Source organism: Podarcis muralis, chromosome 8 (genome assembly GCF_964188315.1).
Source record: "Podarcis muralis chromosome 8, rPodMur119.hap1.1, whole genome shotgun sequence".
NCBI classification, from domain to species: domain Eukaryota; kingdom Metazoa; phylum Chordata; class Lepidosauria; order Squamata; family Lacertidae; genus Podarcis; species Podarcis muralis.
In genome coordinates, this window is record NC_135662.1 from 44,067,487 (window position 1) to 44,092,256 (window position 24,770).

A 24,770-nucleotide genomic window follows, 5' to 3' on the forward strand; every position below is an offset into this window, starting at 1 on the left:
GAACTCGGTGGCACCTACTTCTGAGTAGACATGAATAGGATTGCATTATAAATAATGTAACTTTGAGTGTTATATGGAACCATGTCTAAATGTTCACAAAACTAATAATTATGTTCCCTTTATCCATCAAGACAGTTGTCATATCAAAGGGAATGTAGTCCCCCCCCCCTTTTTTAACAAATTGATGTTATGTGTCCTAAATTACTGCATTTCCATTTTGATGCTTTCAAACACCAGTCTTTACAACCTTCCCTACTATATTAACTATATTTCTGTAACAAATATCGTATTCCTTCTTAGATGGTCTGGTTTAGAGGCCAGTCTGTGTTCAGCACCAGCTTTCTCTTCTTTGCATTTATTTTCTACTGTACTATACTGGGAACTAGCATGGCAATTGCCCTGCGTCTAGTCCCCATCTTCAGACTTAGTTGTATTCTGATGTCACGTGTGCCTTCCTCAAACTTGCTCAGCATCAGTTGTCATTGGCAGGGGCAACAAAATGTGTAAGAATATAGGAGGCTGCCCTATTATGAATCACGACAGGCTTAGTCTATCTAGTTCAGTACTGTCAGTACAGCCTTACTTAGAGATGCAAGGGACACAGGTGGCACTGTGGTCTAAACAACTGAGCCTCTTGGGCTTGCTGATCAGAAGGCTGGCTGTTCAAATCCCCGTGATGGGGTGAGTGTCTGTTCCTCTGTCCCAGCTCCTGCCAACCTAGCAGTTCGAAAGCACACCAATGCAAGTAGATAAATAGGTACCGCTGCGTTTCCATGCATTCTGGTTTCCGTCATGGTGTCCTGTTGCACCAGAAGCGGTTTAGTCATGCTGGCCACATGACCCAAAAGGCTGTCTGTGGGCAAACAGTGGCTCCCTCAGCCTGAAAGCGAGATGAGTGCCTCAACCCCATAGTCGCCTTTGACTGGACTTAACCGTCCAGGGGTCCTTTACCTTTACCTTTGCAGGGAATTGAGCCTGGGATCTTATGCAGGCAAACAATGTACGCTACAAATGAGCCATGTCCTCCCACTCCCCAATCCCAACAAACAGTATGATGACTGCCTGGACATGGGTAAGCTTACTACTCATATGGGAGCAGAAAAAGATAATGCAAGGCAGAAGCATCCCTATTAATTGTTGTGTGTATTTCTTCCATACGACCTTCTTACTTGGAGAAGGTGAGCAATTCCTATCCATGCGCTGAAGTGAATTCAATATTGAGTTTATTTTCCTTATATACTGTAGATGTAGTATGAGATCCAATGTTGCACTGGTAGGCATGTCAGCACTGCAGTCCCTCTGCCCCCCAACCTTCCCATAGGAGTTTTAGGGTGGCAAACAAGAAAGAGGCTGCAGTAGAAAGGAAATGATGAGGAAGTCTGTTCCACAAGCAAGTTGACAATGTTGGATTGCCATTCGTACCCTATAGCGGCATGTATGTTTCTCGTTGGCAATGAAAATTATGTGTCTTTCAGGATTACAGCTTGTTGTATGAAGAAGCAAAGTATTTTCAGCTTCAGCCCATGCTAGGGGAGATGGAAAGGTGGAAACAGGATCGGGAGACATGCCGGTTTTCAAAATCCTGCGAGTGTTTGGTTGTGCGAGTTGCTCCGGATCTTGGAGAGAGGATTACCTTGAGCGGCGACAAGTCTTTGATAGAAGAGGTTTTCCCAGAAATTGGTGATGTGATGTGCAATTCAGTCAATGCAGGTTGGAATCACGACTCAACACATGTCATCAGATTTCCTTTAAATGGTTATTGTCATCTCAATTCAGTTCAGGTATGTAGACACCAGTACATCAGTTTTAGGGCAAGCTGGTAAATATGTGAATCAGAGTGAGGTTTAAACAAACAAACAAACAAACAAAAACATTGAAAGTAAATCAATCCAAGCCCTTCCTTAGAGGATCAGTTGCATTCTTTTTCTTATTATTTATTAAATTCTTATTCTTTATTAAATTTGTATACCGTCCTTCATTCATAGATCTCAAGGCATTTCACAACATAAAAATACAATATAAAAACCACAAAAAAGTAATAAAAATAAGAACAAAAACAAGCCAATGATTCCCCCTCCCACAACACATTTTATTTGATACACTGGGTCTAATGGCTTGTGCTGAACCTATTCTGTAGATAATGGAGCATGCAGATGCTTCTGAGAACAAGGCAGTTTCCATGTTCTCAGCAGCAGCTGCATATGACATGATGAGAAGAGCCACGTACTGTCACTTAAATGAATTGGGTTAGTGAAAAAATATGTTGCAGAACTCATCCTGAAAGGTATTGTTGAATATCTATGGAGAAGATACATAGGAAGCTAACCATTTATGGAGCAACCTGTGGTGGCTTATGAGATTTCTCTCCACTCCATTGTATCATGTTTTAGGAGTTATTTTCAACAATCCTTGCGGGTTCAGGAACATTTTATTTAGCTGCCAGAATTTAAAAACATCTGAATATTCTACATGATTGACACAATACCTGTCTTTAGTAGATCAATCAACTAGTACATCTACCCCTTTATCCTACACTGCTTTACCCTAACTTTCTTAGTGCGGGGAAACAGTTGAAGTTTGAATATTATGCCTTATCAGTCTACATACACACACAGTCACCTGATGAGTAAGTGCCTTATTCTTCAGAGAGAGAGAGAGAGAGAGAGAGAGAGAGAGAGAGAGAGAATGAGAGAGAATAATACAGTGAAAAATTCCTGAAGAATAAGGTCTGGTCATATCTGATTAATGCTCAACACCTGTATTCCAATCAGTCTTTGAAAGACCTTGCCTTGAACATTTGGTTTGTTCTGTTTTAATCAATGTCTTTTAATTTACATTGAACATTCAAGATTAAAGCAAATCCCTACAGCTACAGTTTAAAGATACCAGCTGCATCCTGCCCCAGATCATTTTAACTTTGGCTTCTAAGCACTGAGCCAAATAAAGAAGTTCAGAGATCACAGAAGTACTAGTTCCTAGATGGTATCCCATCCATACTCAAACCACCTTAGCTTCAGCAATATGGGTCCATCGTGTACCCTCAGAACATGCTCCTGGAGTTCCAAAAGCATGGAGCATTTATCAGGAAAACCTTTGTGTGCCCGTGTCATAGGCATTTAGAACAATCAAGAGGATGCTTACATTAATCTTAGTGAGCACAATAGGTGAGGGGATTTATTTAGTTAGTTAGTTAGTTTTCCAGAGAGAGTTTGAAAGGGAGCCTAGGTGTTAATGGAGTTGTACTCCTACACCACAACCATCTGCATGTCTACTCAGGAGTAAGCCCCATTGAGTTAAAGGCACTTACTCATCAGGTGAGCAGTAAGTCAGATCAAAGGCAACAGCCTTGAAATTAGCAGACTTTTCATGTACTTCCTTCCAATTTAGATATTTCCATACAGATGTTGGGTGTGTCTCATCTCTCTGTACACATGTTAATGGACTTACCGTAGGGCCCTACAGATATCCTTTTATATTGTGCATTCATGAAAAGTTATTCTCACAATAGTATTGTAGTGATTATAGGCAACTTCACTTTCGATTCCATTTGCTCCTGCAAAGGTTTTGAGGCAAACATACTACTTAGTCTCCAGCAGTTGCATATCCCATAGTTTGCCACTGAAATCCTGTAACTTTCCATACCACAAAAGTTTGCAAGGGGAAGGGGGTTGTCCTGCTTTTGTTGTGCCATAGCAGAAGTGTCTTTCCAGGTGGCAAAAACGTAGCATCTTTAGGGACGCATCACAGAACTCCTGATAAAGTGGAACGATGTGTGGGTGTTCCAGTATAAATCCACCACTAATGCACTATTATTGCATCCATGACCTGTTGGAGTACCCAAAATAAAGCCCAGAATTGAAGGCTCATAAGACACTGTACCTCGATCAGTTCACTTGTTATTGTCATCACCGCTGACATCAACTGGTGGCCAGTTGGCCATGGATTGGGAGAAATGGTTCTCATGCCAAAGATTAGCCCATGGGCTGGAAGTTTCTCACTCCCGCACTGATGGGACGACAGCATTGGATGTTGCCCTACATTTTTTTTAGAAATCATGCAAAGGTGAATGGAATGAAGAGGCTGCAATTTCAGTATTCATTTAGCTACAGTAGCTGCTGTTAATGTCTTGAAATCTACCAGTAGTTATCATTGAGGAGGGAGTTTATGTTGCATAAATCTAAAGTAGTTAAGCATATAATAAAAAAGTACATGAAAACAGATTTTGTTTTTCACATTTACACTGCTGCTGCTGTTGTTTTTAATCTTTTGTTCTTACCCAGTCTTTTCTTCATCCTATTTTGTAGGTACTTGAGAGGTTGCAACAAAGAGGCTTTGAAATTGTTGGCTCCTGTGGAGGAGGGGTGGACTCTTCCCAGTTCAGTGAATATGTACTTAGGCGAGAACTCAGAAGGACATCTCGTTCATCCTCTGTCATTCGAATAAAGCAAGAGCCTCTGGACTAAGGACATTTTTTTTTCTTATGCGACAACAAAAAAGGGGACCTTTTTCCATGGGCAGTCGGAACACCAAAAGAGCTCTGGAATGAAACATTGAATAAAGACACATTTATATCAAATATATAGACCATACCTGTATTGATACAGGAGCATTTGGATTAGTAATAATAACCTCAAGGTGTAAAATATGTATATGTAAAAAGTTAGAAATGCAAAAAGAAAGAAAAACCCCTTAAAATAGTAGGTGAGATTGGTGCTGTGAGGGCCATTAAGTGTCCTAGGCCATAGCCAGGCCTGATTTACAATAAAGAAGCCATTGCCAGAAGGGGAGGCTCACAGCTCCCTTCCATTTTCCATTGCCAAATGGTGATCTGTTTTTCAGCATGTACATCCTGAATCAAGTTTGCAGGTGTTTGTGTTAGAGATGACTGGGTACAACTCTAGAAAGCATCCATCCATTACACAACAGAGGTCATGAACAGGAAGTCACACACTTCTGTTCGTCTGACAGATGTGAACCATCTTATTTTTTTATCAGATGGAGTCAGAATTTATTCCTACATGGCAGAGTTGCTCTAGTTTGACTCCAGTGCATTCATTATTATTATTTTTTAGTCAAATGAAATACACTAAATTCTGCTAATATTCAGATTTAAGTCAACAATAGTAAAGAAAAAATGAAAAATGTTTAAAAATCAAGATGAGCATTTGCTTTTAACTTGCTCTATTATGCATCTGATACATTCATTGGACAGTTACAGATAGGTAGCCGTGTTGGTCTGCCATAGTCAAAACACAAAAATTCCTTCCAGTAGCACCTTAAAGACCAGTGTATCTGAAGAAGTGTGCATGCACACGAAAGCTCATACCAAGAACTAACTTAGTTGGTCTTTAAGGTGCTACTGGAAGGAATTTTTTTGTTTATTCATTGGACAGTAAGTGGTGCTGAATTCTGTGCACAAACAACAATATGAAGGCACAAATACGTTACTTAAAGAAAGGCAATGTGCTTTATCTTTAGTTCATAGTGGCAAACGGTTCTGATGCACCTCAGGGTGCTTCTTTCTCTCCATCATTGAGACAAGTGACCTAATGTTGGTTAGTACGATCTTTTCAGTCCTGGGCAATTATGTTGTAAAGTCATTAAATGCAGGCCTGTACGACTGCTTTTACGTCTATCTAATGCTAACATCCCTGTGTAGTATAATTTCATCACTGCCCATAAAGTCACAAGTATTGTTTTCCTTTCTGAGTAGTATAATTCTGCACAGTTTTGCCGAAGGTGTTGTTTTAAGGAGAAGGGCAGGCCCTCCAGCAACTGAGTAACAATACAGGCAAGTCCCCACATATGTTTGTTTGACTTGCATGTGACTGTGTATACGTGCAGCGCCAAGAAATAAATAATGATGGGAGAGACCTGGAAAGTCAAGGGTAGACAGAAAGTAGATCTGGATCTACTAGCAGATCTGTGGATGATTTGCTGTGATTTCTGACTCCCCAAAGCAACAAACAAATGACCCACCTCTGCCCCATATAATACTATAATGATGAAAACTTAGACTAACCAAGAATGTTTTTTTTGTGTGGAAGGACTGTGCACAACATCCAGTTCTGGCACTTCTGGAATCAGAATTATTTAATCTCAAATTTATATCTTTTGCAGCAGACTCTGGCTGGTAGATCCTGAAGTCTGCCTACCCCTGATCAAAAGAAGCAATTGCAAAGCCAGTTGAGGGGCCACAGGAAATGGTATGAATACTGCTCCGTTGGTGGAGCACAAGATCCACTGGCAGGACAAAATACAGAGAACTGCAGACAAAATGATCCTTAATACAAAACCTAGTGACCAAAATCAGATAAGGAGAAGCCTGTATTTTTAAAAAAGGACCAAAAACACAGTAAAAATAACTATCAGATAACTAACTACAATAGTAAGTTCATAATATCCCATCATAAGCCAAACTCACTTTGACACAGAGGTCTTAATCAATGGCCTTAATATAGAAAGAAACATAGTGCAACCATTCTGTAGGCTTTAGCTCTTGACTTTGGCTTCAAATCTCTTTTATTAACAACCAACCAAATTATTTTTCATCTCTATGTAAACTTTCCCAGGATACAACCATACAGATTTACCTTCTTTCTACAGATTCAAAGTGGCATTTTTCGAGGTCACAAGATGTGACAGTTAAAAAGAAAGTTAAAGAGAGACTATAATTGGTTCTCATGCTGGCTTCTATATGTTGGTTATTTTATTGCATAGTACTGAATGTTTTGATTTTTTTTTCTTTAATGCTAGGGGGGGGGGAGAGCCATTTTAAAAGGGTGGGGGAGGATTTCATTCTCACCTAGAGCTAAACAAGCAAAGCCTCTAGGAAGCATTTTTCATAATTTCCAGGGGAGTAGTGAAAACAACACAAAGTGTCATGGCACCTTAAGAACATAGAGTGAGCCTGCTGGACCACACCAATGTCCTGTGTAGTCCACCATCTTGTTCTTACAATGACCAGCCAGATGCCTGTAGGAAGCCTGCAAACTGGACATGAGCAACAGCACTTTGCCCACCAGCGATTCCCAGCAACTGGTATTTAGAAGCATACTGCCTCTTGACAGAGGAGGTAGAACACAGACAAATTCATGGCCACTAGCCACAATGGCTAAGCCTCATTTAAAGCCAGCCAAGCTGGTGGCCATCACTGCCTCCCATGGGAGTCAGTTTCATATTTTATCTTTTCTTATATCTGTTCTGAACCTTCCAAAATTCAGATACATGTTCATGAGTTTTAATGTTATGAGAGACGGAGAAAAACTTTTACCTACCCATTTTCTCCATGTTATACATAATTTTGTAAACTTTATCATGTCACTTCTTACTGGTCTTTTCTCTAATTAAAGTTCCAAACTCTGCAACCTTTCCATGTAGCATGGGTTGCTCTCATTTTGGTCGCCACTTTCTGAAGCTTTTTGAGCGTCACAATATCCTTTTTGAAGTGGGCTAACCAGAACGGTACACAGTATTCCAAATGCTGTTGCACTATCGATTTGTATAACAGCATTATGATATCAGCAGATTTATTTTCCTTTCCTTTCCTAATGATCCCTAGCATAGAATTTGCGATTTTCACAGGTGCTGTTGACATCTTCCATTAGCTACAAGTCTTCCATTAGCTACAAGTCTCATTCCTGGTCCAGTTCAGACCCCTCCAGTTCAGACCCCAAGAGTGAAATGAAGGTGTATATTTTTTGCTCAGATAAACATCACTTTAAAGACTAACACCATTATTTTATTATGATGGACTATAGTCTTGTGCCATAATAAATGTGTTAATCGTCAAGGTGCCCCAATACTCTTCATTGTCTGTTCCAGTGTAGCCTGATTATGTCAAGGCATTGGCTATCCTGGTGAACAATAATTTGGTTGGTTGTTACTCAAGGAGGTTTGCTTCTCCTTTGAAGGTCTTGCTCTCCTTTGAGGTCTCATATACTATAAAGCCAATTGAATTGTTCTGCTTTCTTTGTTATATTTAGACCACCTCTGTCAAAATGTGTTTGGCTTAAGCTGTAATATCCTTAATGATTTGGCCTATTACAGATTTATTATTCAAGCATGTATCTGGTAGTTAGTGTAATAACTTTTCTTTCCATTTCCTTTCTTTTTAGGAACACATTCCTGGCACCTGAGAGCCCCTAGTATGTGACATAGATATCCCAGTGGTGGTGTTTCACAAGTTATGGGGGCCAGGACAGGAGGGGGGGCACGTCTCTAGGTTCTGCAGGTTCCTAAACCCCCTTGTTCCCCTGACACCTCACCAAAATGGGCCTTAAAACTGTGGATCCAGTCTAGTTAATTCCATGCTATTGACCACAATAGGAAGGAAATATAAACGTTTTTGTTTTCTTAACAGTAACAGGGGAAGGGATCTGCTTCCTAATTCTCACCCTGCACACAGGGATCCAGCAGGATTTTGACCATTCTGGTTGCTCTCCCATGGAAACTACCACCAGCAGCAGCAGCAACAACAACAACATAAGAGTGCTTCCAGATTTGCTAATATAAGGGTTATCTCATTCTTCTTTAGGTCTCTTCTCTTCCTTGTAAGGGAGGGACAATTTGAATAATGGCTGGCATATATTTTTCGAAAGGACAGTGGGCATTGAGTTTTATTTTTTTCAAATATTTTTGGTCCTCGTCTAACTTGGAGCAGCCTTTGAATTTTTACACTTGGCAAAATTTGAATTACTTAGTATGCAAAGTGCTTACTGAATCACCATTTAACTTTAATGTATTGTAGCCAGAGCTTCTCCTAGCCTCTTGACTGAAACAATTTTCTTTCCTCCCTTGCCCTCTTCTTGTTTTTTTTCAAACCTCTTCCTTTGACTTTACAAACCCAGAAAACAGATACAGTGGTACCTCTGGATACGAACAGGATCCGTTCCAGAGCCCCGTTCACATCCAGAAGCAAACGTAACTAGCGATAGCACATCTGCACACACGCGTTTCACTTTTTGCCGCTTCTGCACATGCGCGTGACATCATTTTGAGCATCTGCGCAGCGCAAGCGGCAAAACCCAGAAGTAACACACTCCGTTACTTCCGGGTTGCCGCGGAGTGCAACTCGAACACACTCAGCCCGAAGCGCATTCAACCCAAGGTATGACTGTATGTAATAATTCTTAAAAACTCAAAAGCCAGCACATTGCTTTGGGGTTTGTTTTTAAGTTTTTAATTTGGTCCTTATAAAGGTCTGGTGCTGTTGCTATTTGGGGGTTTTCTAAGAACCAACATAGCTGCCTCCATTTATTTTATTGTCTTAAGTTATTCTAATTGCTTAATTGGTTTTGGCTTGTCTCAACAGAGATTACAAGGTATACAACAGAAAACCCATACTGTTCACAGGTGATGCTTTTGTGGCATAAGACTCAACAATCACCACATTTATCCTTACCCAAAATACCTTTTTATATGCAATACTGTATATTAAGTAAGCTATGACTACACACTCCTCCTCCTTATGGAACAGTGAACTGAAACAATGGTGCAAACATTCCATTTTATTTTATTTTATTGTGAGACTTGAAGCTCTGGATTCAAGCTTTTCCCAATCAAACAAAAAGGGTCTATTCTAGTATATCTCAAACCATCCAAAGCTAAAGGAATTCTTCTGGGTTTTATAAATTAAGGGCAGTTAGTCTTGCATCTCCCAGAGGGTATGGCAGGGGAACTTAAATTGATCATGCCAGGAAATAAGTGGTTAGGATAAATCCCATACATAAATGTTCAATACATTGATGGCAAAACTCAGAGTTGCCCTACAAGTATCAGCTTGTAAAATAAAATACTTTGCTTTTCCAGTGTGGTGTATATCTAAAGCGGATAAGCTTAAAAATACTGGATAAAATGGCAAATGATGTTAACATAGAGTTGCACTGAGAAGGTAGATTGAGTAAATTTCTGGATTCAGATTTGTAAATTTGGACAATAGCAGTTCTATTGTATTGCTGTTTCTGGATCATTGTTAAATGTTTTGGTTTTTTAATGATGGCAGTTAGTCTTAATGAAATAAATGTATGTGCATTTTTTTATTTAACTTTTTTTTTTTTTTGCACTGAGGTGAAATGGAAGGAATATGAACTCTGGTACATCCACATTTTAAAAACTGTTCTTAACCAGTAGAATAATCTGTAAACATGTAGGGAAAGTACTTTTTAAGTTCCCTACATGTACTTAACTTGGAGTATTTTGCATGTTCACTCCGCATAACCTTGAAAGAAAAGGGTGGAGATTCTAGATTTGAGGAGTGGGACTATGTGAAATTGTCTCTTGCCCAAAATGTAGCATAATTGACAGGCACCAACAGACCATACATGGTTTTGGATTCTGTGTTTTGGTATTTTGAAAGAAATACTATCACACAGGAGTTAGTCTTCCCCCTTACAAATGCTGCAGCTTAACATTGCTGTTTCTGGGCTGCACTTGATACAATCTGAGGCCCTTATCATTCATCATACTTGTCCAGTTTTCTGAAGCAAACATAAACATCTCGCTCCTTTCTAAATCTTTGAATAGTCAGATAAACACTGCATTGAATGTTATTTTTTTGAACTGAATCACAAATTGTGGAGGTCTGGTATGTTAATGGCACTGTACTCTAGGTCACAGACATGGACTCCAAGGTCATGAACTGAATAAAAATAATGCAACAAGGGTAAACAATATGTAGACTTGTAGGTGACACTGATTAGCCCTTTACAAAGAAAGCAGACTCTTTTAACAATCTGTCAAATGTCATTTATTAAATCAGATCAATAGATACAAGCAATAAATATATTGAATAAGGAAAAAACCAGTGATGGCAACCAGCTCTCTTTTTACAGGTTAATAACATTGTGATGCACTGTAGTTGTAATTTAGCTACTTTTTAAAATTAACAATGATGAAAATAATTGCATTTGATGCCATCAGCAGTGCTGTATTTTTGCTGTAATGCATGGTAAAAGGGAAAGGAACATCAGCTGCCAACATTGTGTGTTCTGTCAACATGATTAAGTGGTAGCAGAGGGACTGCTGGGAACATACACTGGAAATGCCACACAACGTGACCTTCCTCGGAGTAAAAATGTGGCTGGATGTGGTGGAGGTGGAAATGAAACTAGGTTCCAAAGGCAAATTGAAGGCACTGTTGCTTATATCAATGATCAATGCATTTTTACCAATACAAATACCTCTTTCTAGTTCCTCATCGTGTGTTCTGATTATTTCCTAAAAGCATCGTCAGACCACTATGCCAAATATAGAAACTTGAGTGGAGGGTGGGAATCATAGTTCAAAAAAGTGAACTTAAACAAATCTGGACAACAACATACAATTATTAAGCAAATACTATATAGTACATGACGAATGCTGGGGAAACACAAGGAAGCAAGGTGCAGAGCTGTATCAGATGCTGAAGAACTCTTTGTCTATTTGATCTAGCTTAGTATTACCCATGCTTTGACTTCCAGTTGCTCTCCAGGACTCAGGCAGAGGTAGTTCCTATCATCTGCTACATCAGGTGTCAGGAACCTTTGGTCCTACAGATGTGGCATCAATGGCTACTAGCCACAATGACTACATCCTGCTTCCAGTATGTCAGATTCTCCTTCCAATATCTCAGATATACCTTTAAGTACCAGCTTCTGGTAATCGCAAGTGGGTAGAGTGTTGTCACACTCCTGTCCTGCTCGAGGGCAGCCATTGCGAGAAAAGGATGCTGGATTAAGTAGGCCTTTGGTTGCTACTATGTCCTTATGCTAGAAGCAGCCCAGGTAGGTTTTGGGTAGGTTCTTGTTTGATGGCACTGATGCCAGTGGGTCAAGCAGCAACAGTCACTTGGGGGTGCTGTTAAGGGTGAGTGTGTCAATGCAGAACCTGGAGATTATAATAAGTTGAAGCTTGGAGGATGAAGTGAGGAGCCTTTAACATGTTTTACTAATGCGCAAGCAGTAAACTTGTTCACACTGGGTTGCTACCTGACAGGTCTAGTAAGTATGTAGTTGGGAAGAAGCACCAATTGCACATGAAACCAACAGATGGAACCAGCATTCACTGCTGAAGTTGTATCAAAGAACAGCTTGATTCTTCAAGGAAATGTAGTTATTGTTGGTCTCCTTTTAATGTTATACTAAGTTTGGTTTTGCATTTGCAAGCAGATGCTAAATAGTTTTGAATACACCTTCTTAAAAGTTGTCTTTGTAGTATATATTTTTGTCTTATGATGACCAGTTTGCCAAAAAGAGTGTGTGCTTTGAATTGGATTAAATATGAGGGAGAAACCCCCACGACTGCAATATTGACAATTGTTCAAATTATATTTTTATTTTTGTTTAGAAGCTAAAACCAATTACTTCATTCTGTCATTCCTGTCCTGGAGAATTCTATATTATGAATTATTTCTTTTGGACAACTGGTATTTGAATGCAGACATTCTTGCTGCCTGAGGTTTATTTACAGTGGAAATGAAACCAAGAAACCTTCAAGGCCCTCAGGCCAGTTGATTTTCTCAGACTTCAATGTGAGTGGTTTATTATTTCTTGAGGGACTGGAGGGATCACCAGTACCAAGATCAATACTTTGCATTAAGGTTCTCTGTTATCTTTGGCTATTTCCTCACTGATCTGGTTACCCAGGCCTCAAAAAAACAAACAAGCACAAACCTGGACATGTTGGATCAGATGTTCTGTATTTAAGGCTGAAACTGTTTCTGCTTCAAATACAGTCTCATTCTTGCATTTGCAATGCAAGATGTCATGGGAAGAGATGGGGAAGCTGGCTGGTTTGTTGTTTGTAAGGGAAGAGAATCCATAGCCCAGGGCACAGCATCTATCTACATTTTCCTACAAACTAACAGCTAGCCTTTGTGGATTTGTATGCTAGCTATTATTTAACATCAGGTTGCATAATTGTATTGTGTGACTTTTGCAGGGACCATGTGTGCTCTTCAACAAAAGGGAGAGTGAATGGTTGTGTGCAATTAACTCTTGGACTTGCAATCAGGAATCAAAAAGTAAGGGATATTGAATGCCAGACTGAGTGTACTCTGGCATTTAAGGTGGAACTATGTTTTATATATGGGACGCGGGTGGGTTAAACCACAGAGCCTAGGGCTTGCCGATCAGAAGGTCAGCGGTTCAAATCCCAGCGACGGGGTGAGCTCCTGTTGCTTGGCCCCTGCTCCTTCCCACCTAGCAGTTTGAAAGCACGTCAAAGTGCAAGTAGATAAATAGGTACCACTCCGGCGGGAAGGTAAACAGCGTTTCCGTGGGCTGCTCTGGTTCACCAGAGTCATTGCTGGCCACGTGACCTGGAAGCTGTACGCCAGCTCCCTTGGCCAATAAAGTGAGATGAGCGCCGCAACCCCAGAGTTGGCCACGACTGGACCTAATGGTCAGGGGTCCCTTTACCTTTACCTTTATGCTTTATATGAGAACACAGGAAGCTGCCTTATAGACTCAGACAAGCGGTTAATCTAGTTTGGTATTGTCTACACTGACTGGTTGTGGTCCTCCATGCCAGGAATTGAACTTCAGTTCTTTCGTGTGCAAAGTTTACCCTCCTCCTCTTCAAAATCTAGTTCAACTTACTCATGCTTGACCTCATAAAGGTTTTTATTTCCCTGCCACTGCTTCTTATCATTGTCCTACTGCCTACAGGAAAATGCATACCATTATAGTGTCAAGGCTAAGTTGAACTAGACTGGAGGAAGGGAAATTCTCGGCAAGGCTGCTGTTCAGGATGCCAGCTCATCTCTTTGCAGTGTGTACTTGTGCCACATGTGTCCCTAAGATTTAATGTAATGACTTGTGGTGTGTAGCGTTGTTGTTTTTACCATACCATGTTCAGGGAAGTTTTTAATATTTAACACTGTATTGTTTTTAACACTTGATTGGGAGCTGCCCAGAGTGGCTGGGGAAACTCAGCCAGATGGGCAGGGTATAAATAATAAATTATTATTATTATATCCCAAATTTCAGAAACTAGTGCTGCATTAGAAATTTTCTCCCCTAAAAGATGGACTACATGCTCAGTATACTTGTTTGGAAAGAACCCTCAGTGGGTCTAGTCTCTATGCATCATAAATATTGCATTCTTGAGACCACTCTTGTTTGGGGGCTTGCACTAGGATGGAAAATTTGTCCTGAAGATTTATCATAACAGGGGTGAGTTCTTGTCTGCAAGCACCAAGCCAGTGGGCAACTATATTAGAGTTGCTATCCTGAGCAGATGGTAGACTGGAGCAAGAGTGCTATGTAAAAATAAAAAAGAAAGAAAAGTCTCTGTAGTCTGAGCCGGGGAAGATGACAAATGAGCTACCCCGTAATACAAAAAGGGTACTCTATTATGTTGTTTGTCAGCATTAGTTTTCCAGAGGAAAATCTGGACTGTTGGGATACCTGGTCTTGCCTAGTCACTGGTACAAACAGCCTGTGATTTATAGGCTTACAACATGTTAATTGTCTTTCCTAGCACATTCCGCATGTAGCCAGCGGTTCATTTAAAGGCGAGTTCTGTGCAGGGCCAGATTTAGGTTTGATGAGGCCCTAAGCTACTGAAGGTAATTGGGCCCTTTATATGTCCGGCTGTCCTTTGTCAACAACAAATTGTCGCTGTTTTTGTGTTGAATATATGCTATATGGTAATTTATGGACCTAATAGGTATCTAAAGCCATTTGCACACACAGAATGTAGGCACCCTATATATATAGCAATGAGCAAACCAGTGATATTTTAGGGAGCAGGCTAGCAGGCGGGGCCCATTACTTACATCATAGGAGCCTACACAACACAAAACATTGTTGCTGTATGTAGGTTTTTATTTGTTTTTTATCTTATATTTTGGAAATGTACATCGTTTTTTATCCTTTAAATTATTTGGGGGCCCCCAAGAAAGAGGGGCCCTAAGCTATAGCTTGTTTAGCTTATACGTAAATCCGGCACTGGTTCTGTGCAACACTCTCATTTTTGGTTGTTTTTGATTTGAGCAATGTTTTCCTTAGTGTGGTTGATGGAGCAGAATTGAACATGATGCAAGAATAGCTGTCTGGTGGGGTTCTTTCTTTCTAAAAGATCTGCATCTGCTACAGTCCTTCCTAATAATCATTTATTTGACTTCATTGTGCAAAATAGAACAAACCTGAGTGACTCTGCGCATGCATGCCCACGTTATCACTGAATGCGTTACGCAGCTTCCTGATTATGTCTTAATAAATACACTGGTCTACAGCTTTGCATTATGAAAGGGCTGCGGAAACAGTAGCTTTAACTGAAGTATTGCAGCTCCCTAGTGAGGCTGGTAAGCAATACCACATAGAACGTGAACCAAAGACTGAAATCCAAGTGCCTCTCCTAAGGCTGTCGAGATGGTCATAGCAGTGTCTGGATTAGAGTCTGGCAAGCTACTTGGCTGCTTTGATTGCTTTTGGGAAGCATGTATTAGCACATTTGCTCCTGTTTTACTCCCTTTTCAGCCTGGTATATTTTAAAACAGGTAGTATTTGCAGGTCCAAGTCAAAAGATTAAGAAATGGTAACACAAAGGAAGTTGCTTCATAATTAGCATTAATACCAAGTGCATTTTTGCATAACAGAAATTTAGAAAAGGATTGTCATTTCATCGGTGTGGGGTTTAATCTTGGTGCGTGAGGGGATGTGTTGAGTGCAATATGTTTTGTTCTTTAGACATTTGATTCTGCAAATCCATATTCAAGTTGCACTCTTAAGAAGGTATCTATTACTCCTGTACTGGGAGAATTCTCATTTCAAGGCCCAACCAGTGAACATTTTACTTAGTAGTATTTTTTTTAAATAAATAGATGTAGTTTACATGACCCACATTAAAAGACTATTCACGAAGCAAACCATTTTTGTCTTAGAGACAAGACTACTACCACACACACAAACACAAAAATACCCTCTCCTGGTGCATTATTGATCATTAAAAGTTAAAGCCACAAAGCTTGCAGCGTTATCAAGCAATATCTACTAAATCCTGGAAGCATGGAAGATAACTGAAATGTAATCTACTGCAAAGCAGCTCCGCTAGTGATGGATAGCGAAACAGAAGCAGGACTAATGAAAAATTAATGAAAACAGTTAGTTCCATAAGAAAAATGATCTGTTTTCTCCCACCTTTGTATTGATTTTAACTGCCCCTGTAATTGGAAGTGTATAATTTTGTCCTAAGGTAAATATGAAAGGGATTGGGGTGGGGGTGTTAGGTGAGCATATCATTCTGGATGCATTGCTGACATACTCTCAGCTAGAAAAACAAAGCATTTTCCTTAGGATGTTGAGGCCTCATGTGACTTGAGTCTTCAAGCGCCTTTCCCCCACCCCTCCGCCCCTGTTCAGGCAAACTGCCATGTGTTTGCCTGAAGCCACTTACTGCTTGATCAGTGGACTCTGAACATTTTGTGAGTATGTAGAAAAATATTTAGCAGAAATCTATTCCATGTAATGTTTGTGTGTCTGTGTCCAACATGTCTTGTGCACTAGGGGGTTAGTTCCCGATTGATCTTCATAATGCCACAAATGTTCCCTCAAGTCATGTTTACATTTCAAAATGTTGCACAAGATGGATGAATGTACAATAAACAGGTTGCAGAAAGACATGGGGACCTAGAAAAGACTTGCAGTAGCTCAGCACCTTTGCTGAAGTACAGAAAGTGTCCTAGGGTGAGGGCAGAATCTTGGCCATGTCAATTTTCAGGGGTGGACTTGGGTAATATAGCAGCCTGAGCGAGGACAAAAGTGACTTCTGGTCCCCCCCTCCCCCCCCCCCCCCGGTTCTTAAGTTCCCTTTCACTGCACACTTATGGTAATTTTATCTCTCCTAGATTCTCTATCATTTTTGTTCGGTAACAATCTCTTGTTTTCAAGCAGAAACTCAATCCAAGCCTGCCAATGAATTGGTAATATTACAATGTTCATATAAGTAGTCTCTATAAATATTCTACTCTCTTGAATATTTGATCTGTATAGTCTTGGAATCTTGCTGTTAATCTTGCTAGTTCAGCATATTCTGACATTTTACTTTGCCAGTCTAGCTTTGTGGGCGTGGAGTCCTCTTTCCATATTTTAGCAATAACGACCCTAGCTGCTTCTACCACATACATATTTTCCTTAATCTTTTTGGGATTTCATTATTAATTATGCCTAGTAGGAAGGCTTCAGTCTCCAAGGAGCTCGAATGCATGACCTGTTTCAAGACGCAGCTAAACCAGAAGTCCGAAACTGTCTTTTAGTTCAACACTCCACCCTAATATTTCTTTTTTTCATGCGCCGCCCCCCTCACTTGCAGCAACTCAATTGCCCATCTGACTGGGGCTTAACTTTGAGTAGGTACCTGTAAATAGGGTTTAAAAACTTATTATTTTGTGCCCCCTTGGCTCACGTCATGTGGGGAAACCACCTTCACTGTCCTAAATCCAGCACTGCCATATTACATAGAATGCTGCTATAATCCATATATTGCTTCATCTTTATTTATAAGATCACTTTGGAGAGTAGATGCACATGGCTCTTAATGAACATCAGCCATTGGGGGGGGGGATTGCACACCATGGCTCAAATTGTGTTTACTCTTTGAAAAATGAGATTATCCAGCACATATTTTCTTACTGCGTCGTCTTAAATGTAGAGCACAAAATTTTGCTAGCCTCATGTGAAGCCATATAACTGAATGAGTAAACATTACATTCCAATGTATTAAAACATACCCTGGGAATGTGGGTCTATGGATTTTAAAGGGGGCAAATAACTTTTTCAATTTGCAGTATTCCAGTTAGCTTCACTCTGGGTGCTTTTTGATAGCCTATGCAAGGGTATCTTGTAGCTTTGCAAGGAGAACCGTTTCTTAATCTTAAAAATGAATTGCCTCAATCTGGCAATTTGACACAAATTGTTTTACAAGAATGCTACCAGCACCGAACATCCCTTCCTGGGGAGAGGCCTGATGAAAATCCAGTTAAAACGCACACTAAATCGGTGAGTAATTAATTCATTAATCACACAAGACAATTAGTGCTTTCACCCCGAGTATATGCTTATTCTTTGCAAGCCCAGGAAGGAACAAGACGGATGCATCTACAGCTGGAGGTATGTGACACGTCTCTAAACTATGGTCTAAACCTGTGGCCTTATTTACACTTCTGCTTTAATTCAATGATGAGCTGTTTCCCTAATCATGCTGCTTTGTCAAAAGTTTGTTTGCTTTTCCAAATGTCACCACGCTTGAGGCTAGTCAGTAGGTAGAGGCTTTGCTGAAACACCAGTGTACCCTGGATGCAGCTGTGCCTCAAATTCCTGCAAGCTACTCCACCTGTTCTTGAGAGCCCTCCCTAACTCCTCTGTTAAGTGAGGGGTGGGTGCCTGCACCTTGAGATGGATGACACCACAGGTTTATTCCTACTCAGTGTCAAATTTTCTCAGGTGCTTTTATGAGTCTCTTCTGTCCTGTTTCTGCATTAGTTTTCAGATCCATTTTTTAAAAAAAGTATTTAGATAACATATGTTATTTCTAAATGTATTTTATTTCAAAATATGCATTTTTACATATGCTTTCCACCTGCCTTAGTTTCGTACTGTATTGGAAAATTTGGAAACTGAAGGATAGTTGTGTTCCATTCGATGTAACAACAGTCTGAAAGATGTGGATTAGTTTATTTGCTTAAAAATGCAGACTGAACTAATTTTTCTTCCACTCCTACTTACCTAACTCATAGGCTCTGCCATGGAGACTCCTCTAATTCCAGGACCAGCGTGATGTAACAGGTCTTCCCTAATTACTACATTTGGGGTGATGTTGGGCCAGCCACTATGTATCAATGCTATTGTGAAGATAAAGGAGGCAGGGGGAGAGAGATGTCCTGTGATCCTTGGAGGAAGACTGGGATCTCCATCCATGAGGGCCTGTGATTTCTCATTTATTGGGGGAAATGCCCCATTCAGCCATTCTTTGAAATACTTTTCCTGTTACTGTTTAATAAATAAAATGGCTTTCAGGTGAATCCAGGTGTTCAAACAAGTTCTGGATCAAATTAAGCTCTGTCTCGGGGGGGGGGGGAGAGTGATAGTAATTTGGTATGTGTCCTCAAAAGGACTTTTCCATCCCACTTGGACCAAAAATGCATCAAAATAAAATGGCAGTAGGAAATGTCAAAAGGTGAAATATGTCACCTCAGGATAAATGACGGCAACACATAAATTGTACGTATTCCTTCACTCTACTCTGCAATCTGGAAATTGTATCAATATCATCTGATCCTTTTCAGGAGAGATGCCAGGACCTGAAACCAGGACAGATGCTCTCCAAACTGTGACAGGTCAAAAAATAAGTTACCTTTAATTACAACACACAGAGAGAGATGAATTAATGTGTTATATGACAAATACCATGCTTTTCTCCCAAAGAAAATATTGCGCTTGGTTTTGTCACAAAAGGGATATTTGTTTTGCTGCCATCTACAAGAGCTGGTTGGATAGTGTTCTCGAAGCTACCAGCATGAGTTTGACCAAACTGCGGGAGGCAGTGGAAGACAGGAGGGCCTGGCGTGCTCTGGTTCATGAGGTCACGAAGAGTCAGACACGACTAAACGACAGCAACAACCAGAGCTTGACTTTAAAGGCTGAAGTATGGGCTGAGTGCAAGAAGCAATGCAGGGGGAAAGGCTCTTGAATCTGATGCCACACCTCCAAAGTCTTTTTTTTTTTTTTTTTTAAAGTGTATGTGACTCCTGCTCTCACCTTCATCTCCACCCTGCATGCATCTCTGCCATCTCCCAGTCATTGCAGCTCTCTCTCCACCACTCCTTTCTCCTGCATCACTCCATCTCTCTCTTCCCACTCTTGCCTTTGGGCTCTTTTTCCACACCACTCCCTCTGCATGGAATGACCTGCCCGTCTTGCTCCACAAAGCTTCCCTTCCTCAATCACTCCTCAGGCATCTCTCCCAGCCTTCTTTGCCCCCATCTGCTTCTATATAATCAGGGCTGCTCAACCTCTTCCTTAAAAAAAAAAAGGAAAGGGGGAGAAACCCCAAAGATTTTCTTTTAATGAGAACCATGTTTTGCTTGCTACATCAATGAAGGCCCAGGATTGTCTAACATGGGTTTCGTTTACATTTCTTTGTTGACAGATTGCAGCTGTAAGCCAGACTTCATGGTCTGGGTTGTTGTATTTGAAATATATTGTAAGCCATTGCAAGGGTACAAATTCTCCCATCAAACAATACAGGGCTGAGTAGTGTTGGCTTCTGCATTGTCAGTGGCAACCTGAGCCACATCTGCAGCTTCTACTTAAAGTACTTTTATGCCGCTTTAACTGAGAGAATTCTGGGAGCTGTTGTTCCTTAAGGGTCAAGACTTTTTCCACATGTAAGGGGATTTTTTTTTAAAAAAAGTAAGAAAACAGCTAAGATCTCTACAATTAAGTGGTATATAAAGTTTATTATTTAAAAAATCAAATGGCAAACAAAGGTTTGCAGAGGAAAAAACAAGTCAGGATTCTAGATTTCATTCATTACGTGTTGACATCAAAGCATTGTCCTCATGGGCTGGCTATGGCTCTCTAGGGTTGCAGCCAGCCTTCCTCAGCCCCACCAGAGATTCTCTATTCCTGAGCTACAACCCTGCCACCTCAAAGAGGACTTTGGCTCCATGTCTAACATACTACTTAATACCAAAGAAATCAGATGCTTTTTCTTTCACTGTAAGAAATACAGATTGTTGTCTGTGGTTCATGATCTTCTGAATATTTGAATATACTCAGGGCTTTTTTTAAAAGCCATAATTTGCTGGAACTTGGGTCTGACACCTCTCAGGTGTGTGCCATTGCCATGATAAGAGACCAAGGGAAGCATTCATAGTGAGATCCGGCCCCTCTTTTTCTAGAGAAATAACACTGGGTATACTGTGTCTTTTCAGAAAACAATCCACAAAGTTGCTATAATGGCACCATACCTTGTTCAGGGCATTCACAAGCATGTGCCAGCTTTGGCACTCTCCAGGGCTCTTCCTCAACTAGATGAGAAACAAAGGAGGGGTTTGCTTGTGGGCAACAGGGACAGAAAACCTGGTGTCCAAATCTGGATCTCGTAATAGTCTCAAGATAGAATGTGGGTGGAGGCAGCAGACATTCAAATAAGGCCCTTTTACAGGCTCTGCAGGTATCGGCTTGCACCAAGGCCTACTGGGAAGCAGCAGGGCTGATGGTTCTTGCAGAGCACTTTATCCGTTATGCTGAAAAAAGTAATATTAAATGAGTTAGCAGCAGCATCTGCGTTTTCTCCATCTGGCTTTCCACAGAGCAGAGCAGACTGAATTGACCCCTGTGTGGAAAACTTGCAGCCTGACATGCTTCCTGGTCAGGGTTTGGTCTCCATGCCAATTATTGTAGCAGCTCCTTTAGGCTAGGCTTGTTTCATGAAGCTTCATCTCTTTAAAAGGCCCTCGTTGCACAAGCAAAGCAGCACTCCTGTTCCCGGATCATTTTGAAACCTCTAACAGTACATCTGAAATAATCCAGGAACACCAATTTGCTGCAGAGCTGAGAATTTGCATCTTGCTAATAAAACATTTACAGTGGGGGGGGGGGGACAAACAAACAAACAAACAAACGGCTGGAGAAGGAGAGGTTTGGAGAGAGGAGGGGGAGAATATATCAGCCTGAGATAAGAAATCTGGGGCAGAAAAGGACACACACCAATTACTGCAGCTTGCACATGCATCTGCCAGCTGAAACCGGTTTCACTGGCAGTTGCCCAAGGACAAACGCCACAGGGCTGCTGACTCTCTGATGCCCTTTGGTGGTATGCCTGGGTAAACCAGACTTTTAAAAAAAAAACTCCAAAAAGGGGGTTTGGCATGAAGGGAAGATAGAGCTGTGCTCTTTAATGCCAGCTTCAGATCCTTGTGTTCTCCAAGCATCAATTAAAAATGCCTCAGTCTTGTTCTGCTTGCTTGCCAGAGGACAGGGTGGAATTTGCTTTCTTTCCATAACTCCTCAGATTGCTTTTTACAAGAGCAAAAGTTAGCATTTGCCTGCAGCATGGCAGAGAGAGGGAGAGAAAGGCGGGGGACCCCTGTTTTCCCTCGTTCTTTCAGGCTATTTACCCCCCTCTCTGTTTCTCCTTACAGAGAAGTAAAGGTATTTGATGTGTTGGCTTGGAGAGGCACTGCAAAGGGCGGGAAGTGCGGTTAATTTGCAGTGTTTTTCTCAACAGCACCAGCTCTTTCCCGAGGAGTTTGCTCTAATAGCTGAGGCATGTCTGTGGGAATCACGCTGAAGCTGTGAACTAAAGTGTAGGTGTGGGGTGTGGGGGCCTCTTCCAACCTGCCCTCAAAAATCATATCTCATTAACCGTGCCTAACAGAGGAAGCTCTACGCTGCCGTCATTTTACATATTTTGGGCTACAGCTGCCCGAGGCAAATGTTTTTAGGCTATTTCATAAAGCTGTCAGGCCAACATGCCTGCTTTTGTTTGAAGGAGGAATGCAAAAATAATCTCTGGTGCATCTCTATTTTGCTAAAGGAGAGGGGGGGAGCAGGGAGGCAAAAGAACATAATGCTTTAAAAAAAAAAAGTTGCTTAAAAAGGTTGTCGGTATTTTGGTTCTGTTAAACCATACATTTGTGGTATGCCCAGCTCAGTGAGCCTGGCCTCAAGAGTTTTACACACACACAAACACACACACATGTACGTGTGTGTGTTGTCTACAGTGGCACCTCAGTTACAGACACTTCAGGTTACAGACTCCGCTAACCCGGAAGTAGTACCTCAGATTAAAAACTTTGTTTCAGGATGAGAACAGAAATCGCACAGTGGTGGTGTGGTGGCTGTGGGAGGCCCCATTAGCTAAAGTGGTACCTCAGGTTAAGAACAGTTTCAGGTTAAGAAAGGAGCTCCGGAATGAATTAAGTTCTTAACCTGAGGTACCACTGTATATCTTTTTTCTCTCTTTTCTGCTTCACGCCATGACATCTGCACTCACAGTGTAAAAGGTGAGGAGGGACATAGGGTGGCCTGTTCATTTCCTCACTTTAGTATCATTTAGGAAAGAGAAAATGGTTTGCTAATAACAATGCACGCAAGTATATTCCTCGAGTTTCTCCTGCTAAGCACAGGTCAGTTATTGCCACTGCTAGGCTCACCACCGCTCTTGTTACTAAGTGGTTACACTAGAACAGTGTTTCCCAACCGGTGTTCCGCGGCACACTAGTGTGCCGCGAGACGTTGCCTGGTGTGCCGTGGGAGGGAGGCGGGCGTGTCGGGCGGCGAGAGGCGGGGCGGCGGCGGCGAGGATCCGCGTCGAGCCGGGGGCGCCTCCGCGGTGGTGGTGCCGAGGTTTCTCTCTCCATTCTCCCCTCACACACACACACAGGAAATAACACAGGATCAGCTGACAGGACCCGGCCAATGGGGCGGCGGCGGGGCAGCGCACGCAAAAGGGAGGAGCGCGAGACAGCGGACGAGGAGGAGGCCGGCATGTCCGGGCAGCAGCAGCAACAACAGCAGCAGCAACTCCCGGCGACGGCTCCTCAAGCCCCGGGCAACCCTACTCCCTCACCGGCCTCAGCCGCCCTCCTGCTCCACCCGCCGCCGCCTCCCCCGCCGCCGCCGGCCACCTCGGCCCGCTATCGCCGCCACCACCACAACAGCCGCCGCCGCCTCAGCTGGGCCCATGCCTGCCGGGAGCGGCGGCGGCAGCAGCAGCAGCAGCGCCCCGGCGCCCTTCCCTCACGGCGGCGACCCGGCCCTGAACGAGCAGAAGGAGCTCAAGCGGCGCCTCAAGGGGCTCTACCCGGCCGTGGACGAGCAGGAGACGCCGCTGCCGCGCTCCTGGAGCCCGAAGGACAAATTCAGCTACATCGGCCTCTCGCAGAACAACCTGCGCGTCCACTACAAAGGTAGAGGGACGGAGGGAGGGCAAGGCCGAGGCCACTGCCATCCCCAGGCCCCCTCCGCCTCTTCCTCCGAAAGGCAGGCTGAGAAACTCCCAGGGAAGCTCTGAACGTCTCCCCCGAAACCGTCGGGAGGCTTCGGTTGTTGCCTTTCTCCGCCGAGGTCGGTGGACCCCGAGCCTAGGCTTCCTTCCCGCACCCCGCTTTCCGAAGACCGCACACCAGTTGGGCCAGTACATATTCCCCTCCCGTGACTGGGGCGGAATAGCCCTTTCTCTTCTTCCCCAACCCTTGTCGTTGGAGGAGTCCCTCAGTCCCTCGCTTTGCTGCCTCCTCCCCCCCCCCACCCCCAAAGCTTGGAGGTTCCCCGGCAAGGGGGAGGGAAAAAAATTGAAACTTACACTTTCGTGCGTCCCTCCCGGCGTGACGCTGCGCGCTGACGTCACGGGGCTGTAATGGTGGTGTGCCTCAAGATTTTTTTCATCAAACAAGTGTGCCTTTGCCCAAAAAAGGTTGGGAAACACTGCACTAGAACACAGTGGGCCAACGTGTAGCCGAAGGGCTGCATGTAGCTTTCAAGGTCTTTTGGGTGCCCCTCAGCAACATGTGACATACCCTCATGCCACCTTCCCAAAGCTAGTTGGAGACATAAGATGAAGGAGCCTCAGGTTGCTTGGGAAGGACCTGAGGGAGGAGGAACCTTAGAGAGCTGTGGGAAGGAGGACTTTCAGTCCTCGCAACTGCCAGATGGGAAGAGTTACTGTACTCACTAGGCCTGAGTGGTTTTGTTTCTTTAAATAAACACCTTGTGAGTTCTTCCTGACCTGCTGATACCCTTCCTGACATGAACATACCTAATTTGATTTTTCTGGTAAAAAAA

At 42.3% G+C, this 24,770-nt stretch overlaps 1 protein-coding gene across 4 annotated transcripts in view; it reads left to right on the forward strand.

The window, feature by feature from the left end:
- The window catches only part of KCTD1 (potassium channel tetramerization domain containing 1), a 50,905-nt gene extending 39,713 nt beyond the window's left edge, over positions 1-11,192 (forward strand). For all 4 annotated transcript variants that reach the window (XM_028737115.2, XM_028737114.2, XM_077933086.1 and 1 more), the window contains exons 4-5: positions 1,476-1,781; positions 4,305-11,192. In XM_028737115.2, the coding sequence (XP_028592948.1) occupies positions 1,476-1,781; positions 4,305-4,463 (465 nt within the window). In that variant the 3' untranslated portion in view covers positions 4,464-11,192. The remainder of the gene's footprint in view (positions 1-1,475; positions 1,782-4,304) is intronic.
- The last annotated feature ends 13,578 nt before the right edge of the window (positions 11,193-24,770 follow it).